Source organism: Pararge aegeria, chromosome 13, assembly GCF_905163445.1.
Source record: "Pararge aegeria chromosome 13, ilParAegt1.1, whole genome shotgun sequence".
NCBI classification, from domain to species: Eukaryota; Metazoa; Arthropoda; class Insecta; order Lepidoptera; family Nymphalidae; genus Pararge; species Pararge aegeria.
The window spans coordinates 8312170-8333884 of NC_053192.1; the positions used below are offsets into that span (position 1 = coordinate 8312170).

The following is a 21715-nucleotide window of genomic DNA, read 5'->3' on the forward strand; positions in this document are numbered from 1 at the left end:
TTTCTGCTGAAGATTTGCCGCACAAAGCTATTACTACTTACCCGACATTATTGTTTTTACACGGTTGTAATATTTATTTTTTTGAAATTGTCTTACATGGTAAAGTGGTCTTACACGCTCATAACTTAAAAAAGTTAGAGGACCATGTAGTCGTACTCGGCCCCCCTAAAGTGAAGTCGAAGTCGAAGTCCTATCCACCTAAGACCTACCCAGTATGATTGCGCCATCGAAGTAAATCAAAACGCATTTTTTTACGGCTTAAGATACTCTTACTTAAAATTCTGTGAGTATATGTAATAGATAGTCAAAGTAATTGATCTGATCTATTGCTTTATGGCATTTAAAATTAGTTATCAGAGAAACAAAAAAGAAACGGTCAAAAAATCTAAGAAAATTAGAAAGCCGACGATGAATGTGGGTCTTCTTACAGAACTTAAAATAAATGTTCAAAACATGAATAGGTAGGTTAGGGTTATTACTTATTATATTACTAGGTACCGTTATGTCGAGAAAAGTACGCAGACAGGGCTGATGAGTGGATTGAATGTTAGATTTTGAAGTATTGGCGAAACGTGCACCAGTAATAAGGAAGGTATATTTATTTGTAATCTATATGTAGTTTCGAACGTGCGTACACTTCATGTTGATGTTTACACTTAACCGAGGGCTTGCGGATACGTTCCCAGCGATGCGGGTAAGTGTCCGCATTTCCCGTGTTGATTAAAAGTTTCAATAAAAATAATGAACATTAGAACTGAAATAATATCATTTATTATTGTTAACGGATTATTACAACCGATTAAACGTATTTTTTCAATTAACTAATACTTTTATTCTGTATGCAATTTACTAAAATCTGCGTCGTTACAGTTGCCCCATATGGCTACTTCTTTATGTGGAAAAAAAAAACGTTTTTATGCGGGGGAAAACGCAGGGCACAGCGAGTAAAAATAATTATGAGTTTTCTTCAAAGATCCCAGCTGTGCCAGTAGTGGAACATAAAAAGGCCGAGGATGCTGATGCTGACCGCTTAATGAAATATCTGAAACTGCACCGCGTCAAGAAATAAGGAAAAAATAAAACTCACGGACGCCGGTACCACATAAATGAATTTATTCTAATTACCTATACTTGGTAACACTATTTATCTTAGTTCGTGAGATATAAATCTTATATCTAGATAAACATCTTTAAATGTGAATCAATTGGACTAAAAAAACCTTAAACAATGAGATATTTTATTCGTAAAAGATGTGCAGTGAATAGCAATTGGATACCTGACTATTTTGTTTATTGCGAAGAGTAACAAAGTCTATGAGGCACAGTGAGAAAAAGTAATTTGAGAGTTACTCGTAACTCAGGGATAGCAGTTCTTTTTCCGATGGCAGTTTACTTTCCTTTCGCCGTTAGACTGTAGCAATTGAGATCGAAGTTTATTTTTTTTATCGAATGTAAGTTGTTTTTTTTATCGAGATGTAAGTTTGCCCATAGTTTGTAATTAAAGTTGGTAGCTGTGGCCTGTGTGTCAATATAGTGTACATAATTCTACTAGTCAAGCCCAATGCATTTGATACCGACCCAATACCTATTTTGAGAGAGTTGTGGAAAAAAATGTAATTCTCCAGTTTGTGGCGGCGTAGAACACTTAGCTGTTTTTCTTTCAAACAAAAAACAAAATCAAAATCGTTTATTACTTGCTATGTGTGTGTGTGTGTGTGTGTTTTTCAATGGCACTGCGGAGTCAAAGTCGAAATGTTTTCTAGTCCGAGCTTGGGTTGGAGTCCACCGTTAAGAAGGATCTCGCAACTACCATTATTTAAATATTTACCTTTATTTCTAAAGGTACCATAAAAGGCTTCTTTCTCTGCTAAGTGGAAAGTGATAAGTTATGAATCCACTGTACCTACCATATGCATGCCTGAAGCAGGGAGATAAAGTTGAGTATGCTTTAAAGTATAAAATGATGAGGTGAAGGAGTTTCTAGCTAGCCAAGAGAGTTTATGATTGAGTTTTGAGGAAGTTTTACATAACACTATGTGATATATCATGTTGTATATAGTTATATTATGTTGATCAAAGGATCTAGTAGGTATACAGATATTTATATGTCATTTAAGGAAAAATAGAGTGATTGACTGGTCTAGTAAACTCGTTGATTCGGACGCTCTAAAAGTCTTGAGATACCTATTATTGGAGTTATGGGACAACAAACTTGAGGTTTTACCCTCAGATGAACATTTGCCAGTATTATTTATGAAACGTTACGAAGATAGAAAGGTAATAGAGTGAACCAGTTGAGTACAGGTACAGGTTATGTTCTTTACAGTGACAAGTTACACGTTTAAAGTTTAAGAAAGATTCGAGGTTAAGGTTTAGGTACGTGATCTACATGTGTTTAGCAATTTAGATCTATTTAGAACTTATATTTGGGTTGTATATTATATTTCTCATATATATTATCAACTATTCAAACATAGAACCATCGTTTGGAAATTGTAATATAAGACCGCCCATATATTTTATACGTGTATTCTTTTTCACCGTCATTATCCCCAAAGATTTGTTGCGCTCTAAGCTTTTAACTATACTTAAAAAAGCCCAAGGCTATCAAATGTAGGGATTATCGCAATATAAGCTTAGCGAGACATAGATACTATGAAGGTATTCCTTAGATTTTCAACCGTATAAAAAGTAAAGGTGCTGAAGGCTAATGTTCTCAACAATTTAAATTAACGTAGGGTGTAGGAACTAGAGAAGCCATCTTCACTCTTAATATCTTAGCCAGCTAACTAAGCGTGCAATTGAACATCAACTGAATGTCTATTTATGTTTTATTGACTACGGGAAGGCATTTGATCGTGTTCAACATGTCAATTTTATAGACGTTTTGAAAAGAAAAGGCCTGAAAGAGGAAGACCGTAGAATAATTGGCATCCTCTACTTGTTCCAGGACGTTGCAATAAAAATTGAAGGCAGGATGTCTGAATAGAACCCGATCAAGAGATGTGTCAGACAAGGATGCATATTGTCCCTATTGCTCTTTAAACTTTATTTACATGATATCTTAACGACTATAAATCAACAATATCCGATATACTTATGACTTATACCTACTGATGGCTTATAGCCGATTTTTAAAACGACCTACAAAGACTATTAAAAGACGTGGCAGCTGTTGAGGACGCATTGGCGTTAAAAAAAATATAAATAAAACTAAAATCATGCTTATTTCTAAAGCTCAAATGCCAAATTCTAGCTTTGGATAGCTGAAATTACAGCTGGCAATCAATAACAGTATTTAGTTAAGTGTTTAGGAACATCGAATTTAGATCACAAAATGTCTAAAGTTTTGTGTGAGCCTAAAATTCCATTTCCCCACGAGGAATCGCCTTCTCAAGTGAATTTCTAGTCTACTTTTTATATGGATGCAAAACATTGGTTGCGGACGCAAGCGTTAGAAATGTCATCAAAACAAAAAAAAATTAAATATCATGGAGATAATTCATCTCAAACGCTCAAGTATCACAAGAAGCCAAATGCCAACGAAGACTGATGAAAACCCTCAAACAAAGGAAGGTTGCATTTTTCGGTCACCTAGGTTTATTTTTGAAGGCAATTTGACCGGGAAAAGAGCGCGAAAAAGCAAAGAAGATATTAGAGTGGACTGGACATATTTATTTGGAACTCAAGAAGTACGATTATCCAACGGCCACTAGGTCACTTAGTGTTAAAAGGTTTTTGACTTGACTACGAATTGATACTTTTACTGTCAGGGTGTCTAGAACATTCGTTTCTAGGGTACCTACCTTTCCAATTTCAGATTTTATTTATTCTATTATTGAAATAAATGCCTAATTTGGCCATTTGCCAAAGTTCGAAACAAACTTTTTACACAGTAAAATATAATAAATGTCTTCAGTATGTTGGTGACCGGTGCATGTTCTAGAAATTATTTAGAAGAAAGATTTATATTTGTTATGAATATTTCACGTATGAAACTGGTGGCGTTGGTAAACACCAGATTAATAAAGCTAATTTGGTTTCAGCATAGCGTCATAAAATAATTTATAATAATTGTAACATGTACCTACAAAACTTATGCATCCTTAGATCTTTCGGAATCTGGTTTTTCATATATAAAACCTCTTCCAATTAGTGCAATAATAAAAACGACTACACTTCCGTTAGACATGATTTAATACCACAGTTTTTATATATTATGCCATTATTATCAAGCTCAAACACATGATAATGTGAAATTTGTTGAAGTATAAATAAAATTACATAAAGTTTTTTTACATTCCTCTATAAGAAGGCCCTTGAGTGCAATCTCATTTGGTAGCTACAGATGATCTAAGATGGTAACGGGCTAATCTGTTAGTGTTTTTGCAGTTATATTAAACCCATACCTGCCCATTAGGGTCCCAGATACTAATAAATGTTAAGTACATTACAATACTAATAATTGATTTAGTTTAAGTGTAATATAAATTGTTGACTATGACACTAAAACGTACAAAAATAAATTTCTAAATATGCATACAAAAACCCTTAGACACATCTGAGTTCAAATTACATCATGCAAAGACACATAGTAAGTGCACATACAAGATACTTAAGTATGGGCAAATAATTACTTTGACGGATGTATGGCACTATGTACAATGAGAAAATAATGGAGTTTTGGTGCGCCGGCTTCCGTACGAGTGCATCGCACGCCGCGTGCGCGTCGGCACGGCCGCGGCGGGCGGGCGGCGCCGATGGCGGCGTTGCAATTTTCCCCGCCCGTACCGCGATGGGCCGCGTTTTCCGAGGGGCGCGCCGGCCCCCTCGCCCGCACGAGTTGGGAAATCGCTTCTCGCTCGCCTCAGTCTGGCTCGAACGTCGTGTTGTATCGACGCGTACTCGCTGCGACACTCGCCCCTCGCGAGCCTCCGTTCGAATACGCGAACGCGCCTCAGATATTCGAAAGAAGAGCGCGCGGCGAAAATAGTGAGCTCGTGGTCCGCTCGTGGCCTTCTCGTGGCCGGGATCGGTCTAGGTGGAAAACCAGTGGTAAGTGCGGGCAGTACGATGCTGCCTGCACTGTTGTTGCTGGTGCTGCTGGCCCCAGCAGGGCCCGCATATGCGCGCCGCCATGCCCCCGACCTGCGGGAGGACGAGCCCGCAAGACGAACCACGAGACCGGCCGGTAAGTTCTCACCATACAATTCTAACTATTGTTTAATCACAAACCGTTTGAAGTACAAATCAGTTGTTTGGGTTTTTTAAATGCAATTTAATTATTATAATACGAGAGGATTAGAATGTTTATGTAAATAATTACATTCCGTATTTACTGACCTGGTAAAGTAGTAGGGCGACGCGATTAATTAAATCTTACACGGTAAGTGGCTAAACGGCATACATAGATTGGTGCGCGATGACGAGTGGCCGATTGCCGTCACAAGACGACGCGCGCTGTATCATTATTATGTATTTGACGTAGGCTCGTAGAAAAAATATCGATATTGATATTGTTTGATCGATATATTGATATTTATTATGATATAAAAATCAAGCGTTAAAAACGTATCAATTACGATATATTTCCAATCGTAACATCCTCGTTACAAATTACTTAAAAATTAAAATCAGTACATTATTTTCGAGGTCTGAGATATTGCTTCATAGGAATAAAATAATTTCACTTAAAAGCGAGGTGAGCTAGCTAAAGTTTTTAATATTTTTGTCTCTATGTTGAACAATAACGGAAAAAAAGCAGAGCACGTTAAACTTGTTGGTTACTTTTTAGTCTTGCTTTTTCTTCTATGTCGTCATCTTCGTCGTCTGTTGATATATTATATCGATACTTTATTGGCCTTCCTACATCTCTAGTTTGACGTACAACTGTCGATGTGATACGGTCCGCGCTCGCGCCTCTGGGATAATAAAAACAAAGCCACGTGAGTGCGGCGATCGGCTTTCTTCTCGATACGATACACGGAGAAATGTCAGGTGATCTATTTTTGGTGCGTGATACAACTTATCTTTTTAATCGGCCAAAGGCGTTGAGTTGTAGATCATATCTACACTAATATCAAATATGGTATGACGTATGTTTGTAAACTTTTCCTCAACATGTCACTTATTTTTAGAAGCCATTAACTTTTCAGATTAATAAGAGCTAAAAAAAACGTGGTTACTTCGTTTTTTTTTTTACATAAGAATAGACAAATTATATTTAATTTATATTGATGTTCTACCCTTCAGGTTAAGTATTCTTACAATACCAATTAAGATAGCATTTATTATACACATGTAAAATATAATGAGTAGATATTACATATTGAAGATAAATAATCCGATAGCGAAACCAAGACTACCTAGGTACGATACTATTTATTATACGTTGTGTTTTTTAGTTTGCAGAAGGTACAAAATTCCTTTTTTGCATCAGCGTTTCTACATTTTTCACAAGAATTTTTCTTACTCTAGGTAAATCTCTACTAAAAATACTACTAGCCTTATTATATTGTGTTAAACCATCTATATTGTGTTTGACATTATATTTTTTGTAATTGTGTAATTTTACTAATTAAATAAATAACTTTGTATTCCGTAAGGGTTTCTAAATAATATAAAGTAAACCACTTTGTTAAAAGTTATGAAATTTGTACTTTGTACTAAATAGATATACCTGAAGATTTGTCATTACGTCACTCAATAATTTTGTTAAACGTAATTTTTTAAATTTAATTTTTAATTAAAAACTTAAATTTATTCGTTTCGTTGTCCGTTAGTGTTTAAAACATTGATTTTGATACATTATTAAAAGAGATATATATTTAGGCGGTTATAAGCAGGCATTACGGAATTAATGCTAAAGGTGCAATGCAATTAATCTTAGTTTGCTAAACTACGCAAATACCAGGCAAATCTGCACGACGACATTTCTTTAATCATAGTGAATAATTGGTATATAAATCTATATCTTATATTATTTATTTTTACTTCTAATATTAATATTGTTACAGTCCACTTTCGTTTTAAATTTTGTTATATTTTTATGTACATAATATGTTTTCGTCAAATATGTATTGAATAGGCACCGGCATAATCTTAGCTTCTTCAAATTTATCTCTTAAAAACTCTCTTGGGCCCATTTTATATATTGCAGTACAAAAATAAAATCAATATCCAGCATTACCCCCATAGAAATATGCCGTAGGACATACCTTCTGAATAATTTTATTTTTTTGATAGATAAGTAAGTACCGCTAGTTCGTGCTTGACGCCTGCGAATAGGACTAAATTAGTTTACCTCAGGTAATAAATAAATAAATATACTACGACAATACACACATCGCCACCTAGCCCCAAAGTAAGCGTAGCTTGTGTTATGGGTACTAAGATGACTGATGGATATTTTTATGAATTATATATACATAAATACTTAGAAAATACATATAAACACCCAGACACTGAAAAACACTTAATGCTCATCACACAAACATTTTCCAGTTGTGGGAATCGAACCCACGGCCTTGGACTCAGAAAGCAGGGTCGCTGCCCACTGCGCCAGTCGGCCGTCAAATATAAATATAATCAGGTAATAAATATAATAACAATATTAAAAAAGTGTCTGGTTTTTTTGTAATTGGCAAACAATCAATTGAAAGACATGTAACGTTGCATGCAATGTTTTTGGCTGACTTAAATTAAATTATTGAGCTTATTCGAAGGCTTTGCAGCAGCTCACTTTTATCTCGAACAAACATTTCGGCGTCAGATCAAACCGATTCAACCCCCCGCTGGTTTCGGCCTTGGTTGCAACTGTAAAAACGTTTAAATCGCAAAGGACCGCCTCTCGCGAATTTACGGAATACATATAGCAGCTAAATAACCTAAAATGTTCGAACGATTGCGTAACGGCAAGTTGCAATCGCGTCCTCTTAATTTTTTTATTTATTTCGTAAGCACTCGAGTACTGATATCGTACGATTTTGCAATATTATCAATGCGTTGTTTATTATGACTGATAATATTATAGTTCAAAACGATTTGCAAACGATTGCAAATCACCCATGTTATGTACCTAGTTCTGTGTTCCGATATATAACGGTCAAGGGTTTCCGGGCTCTGGAACACCAGAACCTTATTGGACAAGTGTGAAAGAGTAACAGATGGTATAATAGCATTACTTTTTCCGAAACACTTATGGTGCACTGGTACTGTATTATAAAGATACTATTACAGTAAATTTCCTGCATATAAACTATTGTAGTATGCACAAACTTCCTGTTGGAAAATTAAAAAGAGTAAAAATGCATCTTATCATATAATATTAATACGTAAACACGTATTAAGGACAATCAGTGGCGTGCACTTCATGCATGCACAAAAGCACTGCATACCCTGAAATCCATACATAACTTGTATAAGAGGAGGAATTTTGCCGAATTATGCAATTTTACTGCTGTATGCATACCCTGCTAAGAAACCCAGCGCACGCCACTGAGGACAATATTATAATGAATACGCAATTAGTTAATTTGAATATCTACGAAGCATGCACATTCTGAGTTGTGATTATTTTGGTCATTATGAATTACCTTCCTATGCCCACAAAGATCGAGCGGTATGATAAGCGAGTAACAAATTAATTCCATCGACCGTACATTTTGCATGTCCTTAATCTGAATTTAGCGATTTTATCTGACCTATATCTTAATCGGACTTAACCAGTTATACTCTTGGAAATGATATAAGTATATCATTCGCTCCTGTTAAGACTTAAGGTGAAACACTTAAGTGGTCTGAAGACAGCAATATTAGCACGTATGTTTTCGCCCTTACACCTTCGTATTAGGGTCTATCAAAACATATAAGGGTCAGGACTATCCGTTTGTTACGTCGGTCCTGAACAAATATCAGTGTTAGAAATTTTTTTTTGTGTCTTCCAGTGTGTACAGAACTCCGACGGGAGAATCAAAAATTGCTTGCTGAACATGTTTACATAAGTTAGGGGAATTCCAAGGAAAACTCCCTTCTCGAACGAGTAACAAATGGATTAAGGCCATAGTCCATCACGCTGGACTAATGCGGATTGGTGGACTCCTCTCGCCCTTGAGAATATTATAGAGAACTCTCAGACATGCATGTTTTTCCCCGTTGAAGCAAGTGATATTTAAATTGCCTAAAACGCACATAATTTAGAAAAGTTAGAGGTGCGTACTGAGATTCAAACTTGGCTCTCCGAGAGTGAAGCCGGAGTTCTAACCACTAGGCTATCACCGCAACCATAACTATAAATAAACTAGCTGTTACCCGCGACTTCGTCTACGTTCATTTTTGTTTTTGAGAGACATGTGGTATTCAATTTAGGTGTAGTTCTACTAGATTCATATAAATAAATAAATATCTTACGACAATACACTCATCGCCATCTAGCCCCAAAGTAGGCGTAGCTTGTGTTATACTAAGATGACAGATGAATATTTTTATGAATACTTAAATACTTATAGTATACAGACGAACATCCAGACAAAAATTTTCCAGTTGTGGGAATCCAGCCCACAGCATTGGACTCAGAAAGCAGGGTCGCTGCCCACTGCGCCAATAAATACATTACGCAGCAACTATTCTGATCAGAGAATGAAATTAACTTTATAACCGTTATTCAGTCACCTCTTACGGTTAAGATTCTAATCTGGGTCAGTATATCGAGAAAAGGACTAAATATAATTATTTAAAATCGCGTAGCTGTTATCGTGTTATAAAAAATACTATTATCACTTAGATGAGTTTGCTATCTCCTTAACACATTGATTGTGATACCCACTTTTTTATAACTGATTATTTAATGGACATATCAACGTTTTATACAATTGGCGATGATAACGCCTACTTACTACGAAAACTAGGGCCTGATTGTATATGACATTGTATGCGTGACTACGTACGGCTATCCATTTTTGACGTCAATTTAACACCTCTTGATACAAGTACTCTTATGTATGGCGTCACACAGTGGCGTGCATAGACGGTATGCACTGCGAGGTACCGAAAGAATCTGTACCTTTACGTTGTTAAAATGACATCAACACGTACGAAGTGTTTTGTTTCTTCCTTTCTGATCCGCACCGCAAAGGCCTGGAATGCCCTCCCATCTTCCGTCTTCCCCGATACCTATCATCTGGGTACCTTCAAATCAAGAGTGAGTAGGCGTCTCCTAGGCAAGCGCGCTCTATCTTTGATTGCAATCAACCACTTGTCTATATATTAAAAAAAAGGGTATGCAGATTATATAGAATGAAGAAAATCTCCAGTACAATTTATATATACTTAAGGCCTAAGGGTAGGCTTTTTATAACTCAATCAATGCCTATCCTTAAGTTTTTTGTAACTTGTACTGGAGATTTTCTTCATTCTACGAGTATATCATCTGCATTCCCTGTGCATACCCTCTATGCACGCCACCGTCACATATAGATACGCATGATAACTAATTTTGAAAAACTGGCCTGTGACGTTCAGAAGTAGGTATCTACTATATCCAAAAATATATTTTTTTTGCAGAAACTAAAGGTTTTATCGATATAAAATGATAATTATATTTTTTTTTAAATATTTCCCGCGAAAATTTCGCAAATTGTCATGGCCGCACTTGTGATGTCATATGCAAATTAGAGCTCTCTGATTTAGTAAGTTCTTGTTTCATAGCTAAAATTATTTATTTTGAAATTGATAACACACAACTACAAACTAACTTAAAACTTAGCAATTGATAGTTGGAAATCACAGAACAGGTACGTCATATACGCAAATAACAAGTGAAGTTCAAGCGGTACAAATTTATGTTTTTATAGACGTGACGTCATGCGGCGTTTCAACTGTCATGGCGTTTGATTAGATTTTGCAGTTTTATTTATTGAAAATAAACATCATTCTCACTCAAAATTTTGGTTCAAAATAGATAAATAAAATATTTTAGCGATTCTTTATTATTGCCATTATGCCTATTGAAGAAAGAAAGAAAGTTACTACTTATTCTTTAATGTACACAAAAACATTAATAAAAATAGTAAAAAATACTTAGAAATTTAACCAGACGATGAAAAGCCTTTTGTTTTGAATCATATAAAAGGCTGTGATTAATCTGGTTGGCCTAACTTTTTATAAGTGATCAAAGTGGCCAAATGACAATTGAATAACAAACACACATCGCCCTCTGCCTTAAAGTTTTTACTAAAATTGCTCATTCATTGGGAACTGTAAAAAACTTCAAAAAATCAAAATTAGATGTGGTATTTGTAACTTTGGTTACTTAAATAAACAAATTATAAACTGTTTACGTTATCATTTCACCCTAAATATGTCGATATATCACGCTATTTATAGTATTTTTAAAAGACTCTGATACGATACGATTCCGTAATGATGGCATGAGGGCCATTCAAAACAACGAAATGTTTATTAAATTTTGGATTTGATTGCTCGAGTAATCTCTTTGCAACAAAGTATTTATCTTTCAATACTAAGTAGGTAGGTACCTACTTAGGATGCCGACGTTAAGTTTATCTTTCAATGTAACTCAGATTTTTAAAAATAAAACTAAGTACCTACATAATATTTAATATTAATGTTATAAAAAAATGAAAAAGATTTTAAAAATTACCGCTAATTACCTAATTAAAATTTTCACCTTGGATTACACTTTCTCGGCTTAGTGTTCATAAAATTACAAATTATTTTTAATACGTTTAACCTCGTGCAAGCAGTGCCGCGTTTATTATGTAGGCTTATTATGTCATAAAATCAAACATAAATTATTATAGGTTTTCTTGAATCAGTTTAACAATCACCCACAGCCTATTTATCTCCCACTATTGTGCACGACTCTTTCATATACTATAGAGCATAAAACCAGTATACCTTAATGTGAATTGGCAGACGATAAAGATTATCAACACATGTTAAATAAAATTGCTGAAACAGACGTATAATTAGGGATTCAGTGGACGGGATGGACACTGTATCCCTACTTCCTTATTGTGGTTGTACTGAGAACTTTTAACAGAAAGCCCCAATACCTTACAATTTGTGACCCGGGCCAGGAATCGGACCTAGGACATCTTGATCTGTAATTAAACATATATTTTAATAGTACCACCAGTACACGTCCGGAAAATAACTACGGCCGTGCCTGTTTCTGCCACACCAGCATTGCTTTGTTCCGCTCTGAAGGGCATGGATGGTTACCGGTGTAATTAAAGGGCACATTAGACTTGTGTTGATCTGTTTATAAGCGATGGTTTTCCACTTACCTTCAGGTGGACTATCTGCAAATTTTGACCACCATTCGTACACCTAATGGGTAGTTAATTAATAGGGTTGTAACACTTACCTCACTAAGTTAGGTGCTACCACTTATTCATTTTTATCCTAGATGCATTAAAACGCGCATATCTTCTAGTAATAGATCCAAGGATATATCAAGTGAGATTAAAATGAGTAATTTTCTTGACATCTTTCATTCATTTTTCGGATGGGATTAAAGTTGGAATGTTTGCCAAAATATCTCACGTATATACGTGCCAAAAATCGTATTACCGAGAAGAGAAAAAAATATTCGTCTAGACGATCCAGCGAGACGCGTCGCGACGTGTCAGGGGAATGTATCCAAATACACCTAATATAAATAATTGAGTTAGCGACGGTATACTTGAGGATTATACTTGTTTTGATTTGCACTTTGCCCAACAGTCAGAGATCTTAAATAAGTTTTGAACAAGTTAAAACTCTGAAAAAAGTCAAACGAGTCGCAGGGAGCCGCTAGACTTCTAATATAGTCGTCGGATTACGACTACATTAGAAGTCCAGCGGCTCCCTGCCACACAACAATAACTTCAGATTAACTTATTCCTCGGAAGGAATAAGTAAATCTGAAGTTATTGTTGTTTTTTGTATTCAAGATGCATTTTTGATGTGAAACATAAACTACAACAAACCTTTGAAGTATGCCGTCACGGCAAACAGCTGGTCGAATTATGCCGGCACGCGCAAATGCATTTTTACTTCTAATGTATTTATATTCTGTGATTATTATAATTATAGAAACAAGAAAAATATATTGATTTTATTAACGCAACTTTACATTTTTTAAATTTTTACACATTATCACAACTTCAATTTGATCTTAGTTCTTAGATCTACTATCAAGTATGATGTTTCTCTTTTACAGGGCGTCTAATTTGGCAACCATTTTATTTCTAAACTTATCCTGAGCTTGCTTGATCAAAATTTTCTCATTGCGGTAAATAGGGCTATCAATAACCTCATTCAGTTGAACATAGGGTTTGGTATCGATGAACAACACAAAACGGGGTATATAACTAATGAGATCTTTTTTCCTTTTTTGAATTTAAAATTTTCTCATTACAGTAAGAACCTTGGTTTGGTATCGATGAACAACACAAAACAACGAGACTATTTTTTCCTTTTTTAAATCTCTTTAGTTAATTTACCACAAAATTCTAGCATTAATATTTATTATCTAATATGTATTTGTATAAATGGCCCACGTGACTGACACTCAGTGCTCTTTTTCCGTGATACTTACAACCTAAAGATGCTATACCACCTACAGATATGTGCGGTTTCAGGCAGTGGGCTATATTGATGGTATAAAATTGAAGGACCATTGAATTCCAATCGATTCGTTTCGCATAAGGAACATCCAATAAATAATCGATAAAGCATCGTTCACAAAGATACAATTTTTATTTAGCCGTAGAATATAAATAAACGTTTAGAATACTTTATTTAACACAGGAACTACTGTTTAAATAAACTATGGGTCACCATTATCATAATTATCAACCCAATCGCTGCCCACTACAGTTCACGGGTCTCCTTTCAAAATTAGAAGGGTTGAGGCCCTAGTCCACAACGAGACAGCTGTGTGCTTGATTATTTTCAAAAATGTCGATCTCAGGGAAGAAAAGAAATACGCAGATTATCGCAGTCATATGTTCATCAAACTGAGGCATGGTATTATATATATATGTTGTGAAAGAGCTCTAATAATACGCTTCGACGGTAATGACCAACATAGCACACTAGTATCATAATGCACTATTAAGAACAAGCCCAAAAGCTATACGTACATAATACAAAAACCATACGAAGTTAAGGTTTTAATTTAAAAAACTGTGTTCCAGTAACCGTGTACACAAGGTCTAAGGAAGGGCGATCCCATAGTGCCGAGTCACAAAGGATAAACGAATAATCTCGAGGCCTTTTCTATCATATAAATTATATGTAAACTACAGATATGCAACGTCATGAAAATCACGGAAAATCTCCGCAGACACATTTCATAGCCGCAATAAAATTACCGCGCTATTAAAAAGTTTTAAAGAGTCTAAAGAAATGACGTCGGTACATTTTTCGTACAAGGAAAACGGGATCGTAAACTTTTTCAAACAGAGCGTTTTATTTGATTTCTTTTATTGATTGAGGAAAGTGAAAGAGGTTTTTTGTTCCTTTACAAGTTAGCCCTCGATTGCTTTCTCACGTGGTGGTAAGTATGATGCAGTCCAGTACCATCTTAGATGGTAGCGGGTTGAACTGTTAGCGGGATAACAGTTATATTAAACCCATACTCTTAATCGGTTCCTACGCGGCACCGTACAGGAACGCCAAATCGCTTGGCGGCACGTCTTTGTCGGTAGGGTGGTAAGCCACGGTCGAAGCCTCCCTCCCACCAGACCAGACTAGAGAAATTACAAATTTCGAAATCGACCTCCCACTTAAAAGACCGCAACACTCACTACTGCGCTAGGAGGCGAAGCAAAAGTTACAAATCGGATATTTAATGAATGTGAACCTGCTATGCAACAGGAGTATAAAGTTTGGGCACAATGAAAAACTACCGTCGATATAAATAACTTACATTCATTGACGTAAAGGTCAGTGCTTACATTTAAAGAAATAAAAATCTAAGCGTGACATGAGCTAGTTTGATTTCAGTATGTGACGTTGCAATTTAAATGTTTTTGTTTTTGCAATTTTTGATGATTTTTAGGAGTTACCTGCCAATTTCCAAACACTGGTATTGGCTGAAATATGTCGATAACTGTTAAAGGTGACTAAACAATCGTGCCGATTGGTAGCTCTACTCTTGTGCGCCGCATAAGCCAATAGAGTTACCTATATTATATATGAATAATGTATGTATGGATTTATTTATTTTAAAACGTTCTATAAAACAGAAGCTGTGCTACCAGTGCGTAGCTGGGCAGGGTTGCTTGTAGTTTATAAATTTTGTAAAATTTGCAAGTGCAGCGATATCCATTTGACGTCAACCTTTCAGGTGGCACTTATGTTAAAATCATTTTCCACTTAGGGTTAACGTTTATCACAGGTGTTAGTGATAGTAAGATGGGCTGAGGACTTGTCTCGTGTTTCAAGGCTTTACTTAGCAAAACAAGGTTTTGACAGCATAGGTTGCCCAAAGTGATTAGCGTTCTGATCACTTAAACGCATAATAAACAGTATAAGTTATTATATACATGTTATTTTTTATAATTTTAATATCTGCAATCAGCCGTAAGACTGTAATCAGATGTGCTTGGTATGGTGTTTATAACTATGATTTTTGGACGAGAATATAACATATAAAAGCTTACGCTAAATGGACAGACTGAAGTCTATAAATTAAATTTTCCCAAAAAGGATCATAATTAAATTAAAAAAAAAATAATAAGATTTAATTTTCCACGAATGCAATTTTATCACGTAAATTTCATTTTATCACGTAAATTTCAAGACACCGCACAAGGGCACTCATTTTTTATTAAACTAAAATTTTAACAGAACACAAAAGAAAATGTATTTTGTATTTTGTTGTGACCAAAGTCTCGCCATCACTTCATACACGTATTGCTAATCTATACGTCACCAATTTTGGTTAAGAGTGTGTTACACTAAGAATATAGTTTAGGGTCAGGCCTAAAGATTGACAATTTATACGTCAGAAATTTAAGTAATTAATGTAATAAGGAGTCAGGCTCAAAGATTGCTGATTTTTAAGTCACATATTGTGGTTAAGTAAGTGTTAGCATATACAACCACGATTATAATATAAGTATACGATGAATATACGATTAAAATGTTATAGAGAATCAGTGCATTGGTGGAGTGATCGCCGTCAGGCGATATCTTCTGATGACGTGAGCCAAGTCACGGGGAAATTCAATACGCAAAAATACTACGTGCTGATAGGCACGATAATGGTTGGTGTTTGTAAATAATTAAAAGTATAATTAGATATTGTTCAAAACTTATTTAGGGCTGAATGATTGCTGTTTATCGAATGATCTTGTAGCCCGAAGGCGCATCAATAAACTTCAATAATCCGGATTTTTTATTGCCAATAAATGACGCAAGTTTTACAGCACTATTATTTATTTTGCGGTTTTGCACCACTATTTTCAATAGAATTCGCACGTAGATCAAACACAAGCCTGACCAGTGTTTTTTTAATAACTCAAAGTGTCAGTACTACTTTTAATTGTTTTAGAGGTTGTAGGGTGTTACATTTAGAATATATGTTTAAACGTATATACATGTATATATATATATATATGTATATAAGTTTAAACAGTTTAATATTCTTGATCAAAAAAATAATAGATACCTCGAGTATATACAGTTCATAACCTTGCAGTCTTTTTTTTTTTTTTTTTTTTTATATTTATAGACGAGCGCTTGACTGCAGTCACACCTGATGGTAAGCGATGATGCAGCCTAAGGTGGAGCGCGCTTGCCTAGAAGAGTCCTATTCACTCTTGATTTGAAGGTACAAATGTTGTAAGAACTGGGGAAAATGGAAGCTGGAAGAGCATTCCAGATCCTAGCGGTGCGAATTAGAAACGAAGATGCGAAGCGCTTCGTACGCGTCCGCGGTATATCGACCACGTAGGGATGCAGATCCTTCCGGTGCCTCGCGGTTCGATGGTAAAAAGGCGAGGGGGGAACTAGATCAAATAGTTCTTGAGCACACTCTCCGAAATATATCCTATAGAATACCGAAAGGCAGGCAACCTTGCGACGATGTTCCAAACTCTTAAGTTTTTTATTGGCTAGGTCACCGATGAGCCTTCTAGCACGGCGATCAACCGAATCCAGGGCATCAAGCTGATACTTGGCAGAGCCATCCCATAAATGGGAACAGTACTCCATGCACGATCGTACTTGAGCTTGGTACAAGGTAAGAAGCTGTTCAGGCGTGAAGTACCGCTTGACCTTATTGAGGATGCCAAGTTTCTTGCCAGCTGTTTTTGCCCTGGAGTCTTCTTAAAATAAATGTGCTCTGTGTCTAAGTAGATTATTAAAACTTTGAACGTGCAATTATTTTAGGTCGTTAAATATCATGGACTCCTATCCAGCCCTTTCTTAGTTCTTAGATAAAATGTTTTTTATTTTGCTTTTACTTGCACAGTAGGTAATTTTTACGTGTGTAGTAATAGTAATAATATCTCAGTTTCTTATCGAAAACCGCACGAAAGCATACCTACCTCGCAACTCTAGAAGCGAATTCAGTTACGTTAATGGTTACTCGGGTATTAAATATGTGTACACAATGCGGTGAGCAAAACGAATACATATAGTTTATACTTTGTATAGTAGGAAAAGTGAGCTGTTTTAAATTTACTGTTTTGGCGATTTCACGAAATAGTTATTTGACTTGTTACTATTTGAAACTTTTTATGGTACCTGATAATGAAAACGTTACCTTTATTGTAGTAGTACCTACCTACGGATCATATCCGAATTGGCCAACATGAGAGTAAGTGGCCTCGTGGCATTGCCTGTTTAAACGGGAGTTCTTCTTCTTTGGAGAATCAGTACGAGAAGTACCATACAGTGCTTTAAGCTTTTGTGATGAAGAAACATACAATCTGAGGCCTACCTGTTGACACTATTTCCTAGTTACGGCTTTATATACCAACTAGCGGTCCCTCGCGACTTCGTCCGCGTATAAATCAACCTTAAAAGATAGATATATGCTGCCGCGGACTTTTTTTAAAACTTTTAAAAGGGAACATCTTTGTCATACATGATTTTATCGAAACTTTAAAAGTGTACGTAGCGCTCGCAGCGGAAGCTCTGTAAAGGAAAAAAAAATCCGATTTCGAAACATTCTTCATTAGTGCTATGCTCCTATTGGTCTTAGCGTGATATTATATAGCCTATTTCTTCCTATAGCCTTCCTCTATAAATGGGCTATCCAACAATGAAAGAATTTCTCTAATAGGAGCAGAAGTTTCTAAGATCATTGCGTTCAAGTAAACAAACAAATAAACATAACCTTCAGCTTTATACTATTTATAAGTTTAAGGCTTTCTGAATAATAGTCTGCTAATGTCTTGCTTATTGCTGTCATATCTCTACATTCATATTAAAAGTGTTTTTTTGATAAATGATATTTCATACAAATCAGAGGTTAGTCGACCGTAAATTAGTTCTGAGTACAAGTTTCAAAGGTCGGTACCGAAAACCGACCTTTGAAAAAGGGATTCATTATTCGGAGATCTATTCATAGTTTCATTTATATTAGCTCAGTGGTGGGCGCGGTGGTCTTGTAAGCGGAAGATCCCGGGTTTGATTTTCGGTAGAGGCAATGAGGAAATATATAATTTCTGACAAAGCGATGTAGCGTTTCGGTACGATGTTGCGTTGAAACCGATTAGGGGTAAGGGTATAATATACAGACATAACCCCAACAGAAAAATTCGCTACCATCTTAGACTGCATCATGACTTACACCCAGCAGCCCAGGTAACTTTTTGTGAAATGGAATATAAAAGAGTCATACCAAATACTCTTCAAGATTTGCGACAGTATATTTTATTACCAGCAAGGAATACTATTTTTCATAGCCGAGAGTATCTCGTCTTTCTTCCGATAACACTATGCTTTCCATGCAAATATGACAGCGAAAACAGAATTATTGACGTCATTAGAATGTTGACTAGCAGGAATATGTAAGCTAATGTTTCATATCAAATGAATTAGCCAATTATAGTGTGCGTGTACTTAAAGATTTTTTATTGTCGGTTTTTCCAACAGTAAACTACTCTACTAAAATAAATAAATATTGCTTTTTTATAAAATGTTTCCGTTTATTTATCTGTTGTGATTTATTTATTTGAAAGTTGAAACCAAAATAGAAAGATAATATAATTAATATTAACAAGTAAAAAGTTGATTAACTTATTAAAAAACCTTGTGTGTTTCCAAAGTAATAACTTATTATACCTACTTATAAAGTATAAAGTGTTTATCCCTATTTAAAAACTTTGTATTACATTCCTTGTTTAACTAGAGGAGCGTCCTAATATTCTTAATTAAACATTTAACTACTGACAGATCACTGTCCCTGCACGGCTAGCATGGGCAGGAGACAATAATTATATCCTCGGGGAAAGGATAAAATTTATCTTCTCCCACAGCTTTATCAACTCTTAGAGCATTGGCGCCCGAGTGGAAATAATATATGTGTAATAATAAACGGCGGTAATCTTCTCCTATTCCGTGTGCACGTGTTTTGCCCCTGACAGGGATATTTTTTGTCTCCTATCTGTGCTAGTTGATACAATTGATAATATTTATGAAAGATTTATTTTAATAAAACATTACCATTGTATAATTTTTGTATTAGATATGAAGTTGAACCCATATAAATTGAAAATTTACAAAACTTCCGACCGTCTAAATAGTGTACATTATTCTACTAGTACCCTTTTATTCATACCGTTTCATATTTGAGGGTTGTAAAAACAAAAAAGAAAATCAAAATTGGTTCATCCGTTCGGGTAATACGATGTCATGGACATAGACACATACACACACACACAACAGACACGTCAAACTTATAACATCCCGTCGTTTTTGCGTCGGGGGCTAAAAATTTTAGCTAGTTAAGTTTTAGGAATGACTTCATAACAAGGTCATTCAAAGAACACTGTAGGTAATTTGAGACTGTCTTTTATTTAATAGATTTCCAACACTAATCTTTGTTATAATAAGTGTTTTGATGATTAATGAATTGATGACTTCTAAAACAACTAGATTGATGACAATTTGTAATTGCAATAATTTTGCTTGTCACGATCATTTTATGTTCCTTTTATTGTGTCTCAACTAAATTTTACCCACAACTGTGTCCGCGTGATACGCGTTCATTTGTTTTTAAATCCTGATTAAAAGTGACCTAGCTCATCTCCAGGATGCAAGCTATTTATAGAAGCAAATGTGTATGATAGAATGAATGAACACACTGTTATTGGTACACCACAAAATATATAGAAAAAAAGTCAACACAATGCTTACAATTTCACGATGATCGATAAATTATATAGATACATTATATAACATATATAAAATCAGTTAGGATGACAGAGTTTTTCAAAGTGGGGTACCTAAGTTTTTATTGCAAGTATAGGTATGTGAAATTGTAGTAGGCATTGATTTAATATGCTACCTTATTTGTAAGGACACTGGTAAAAGATAAGTGCAATATGGCAAAGTTTTCGATCGGATGAAAAATTAATGATTGCACACAATATGATGGCTGAAATACGATTACTAGGATATAGAAATAATTTTAATTATTATGTAAAAGTAATAGGTCGTTTTTTTAATTCTTATTTAATGTTTTTTATGAATAAATATATATACATTTTTTTTTTCTCTTCATTGATTTGGCACAAAAGATTTGGAGCCTGACAAATTGCATATGGGTTCATATAAATTAAATTACATCACGAGTTTAAGGAAACCGTCTCAGCTATGAGGGACGAGGTCCCAGCATTGGGACGTTAATGGTCTGCGGAAGATGACAACAAAAAAATACGGCTTAAAACATTTATACATTTTTGAAACTGCGGACAAATTGTGTGCACATAACAAGCCGAGAATGAAAAAAAAATATGTAAGATAATGTCACAGCTGATAATGTGGCTGAATTATGATTGATTTGACTTCATTTAATAGATTATAACACAACGTGCTCAGTTAGATTCTGTATGATTCAGCCAATACGGTACGAGGCATCTTAGTGTGCCAGCAGTGAATACGTAATGTTGCACACATGTCATTTGTACGCGAGAATAATCCTGATTTCTGGAATGTTTATGCATTTTATTATACAAGATTGTTTGTGCACGTCGCGTTTGGAATGAAAATGTGTTTGCGCTTCTGATTATTGAGCGGCACGACTCCGCTCACTGGTAATAATGCCTTGCAACCTAATTTAAAATTGAAACTGTCGTGAGGGTACATAATTTAGAAGTAATTACCAAATTTTACAGGGAGTTTTTTTTCATTTTCTTAGGAGGTTTGGGCCCCTCTAAAAATGTTGTGTGTCACTGTGGCTTTTATTTCATACTCAATGAATTACCTTTTATATTCTTACGAGCGTACCCAGCCCGCTTTGCCGGGCTAGATTTTGCTTTATTTTATTTAAACAATAAACTTACATCATTAAATTTTTAATTTAAGACTTATAATATTTCAAATCATTCATTTCTCTCCGTATTCATTCTCTTCTATTCTCTTCTCGAGCGGGTGAAGATCATTATCTACACCCATGTACACCTAACAATAGAATATCATCATAGTAAATAAAAGCTGTATTTGACAGATTGGCAGTTCATAAATAGGC

The 21715-nt window shown here is 35.2% G+C and overlaps 1 protein-coding gene across 1 annotated transcript in view; it reads left to right on the top strand.

Moving 5' to 3' along the window:
- The first annotated feature begins 4832 nt into the window (after positions 1–4832).
- Positions 4833–21715, top strand: part of LOC120629037 (dorsal-ventral patterning protein Sog) — a 154643-nt gene continuing 137760 nt past the window's right edge. The window contains exon 1 of the mRNA XM_039897776.1: positions 4833–5191. Coding sequence (XP_039753710.1) covers positions 5074–5191 — 118 coding nt within the window. The 5' untranslated portion in view covers positions 4833–5073. The remainder of the gene's footprint in view (positions 5192–21715) is intronic.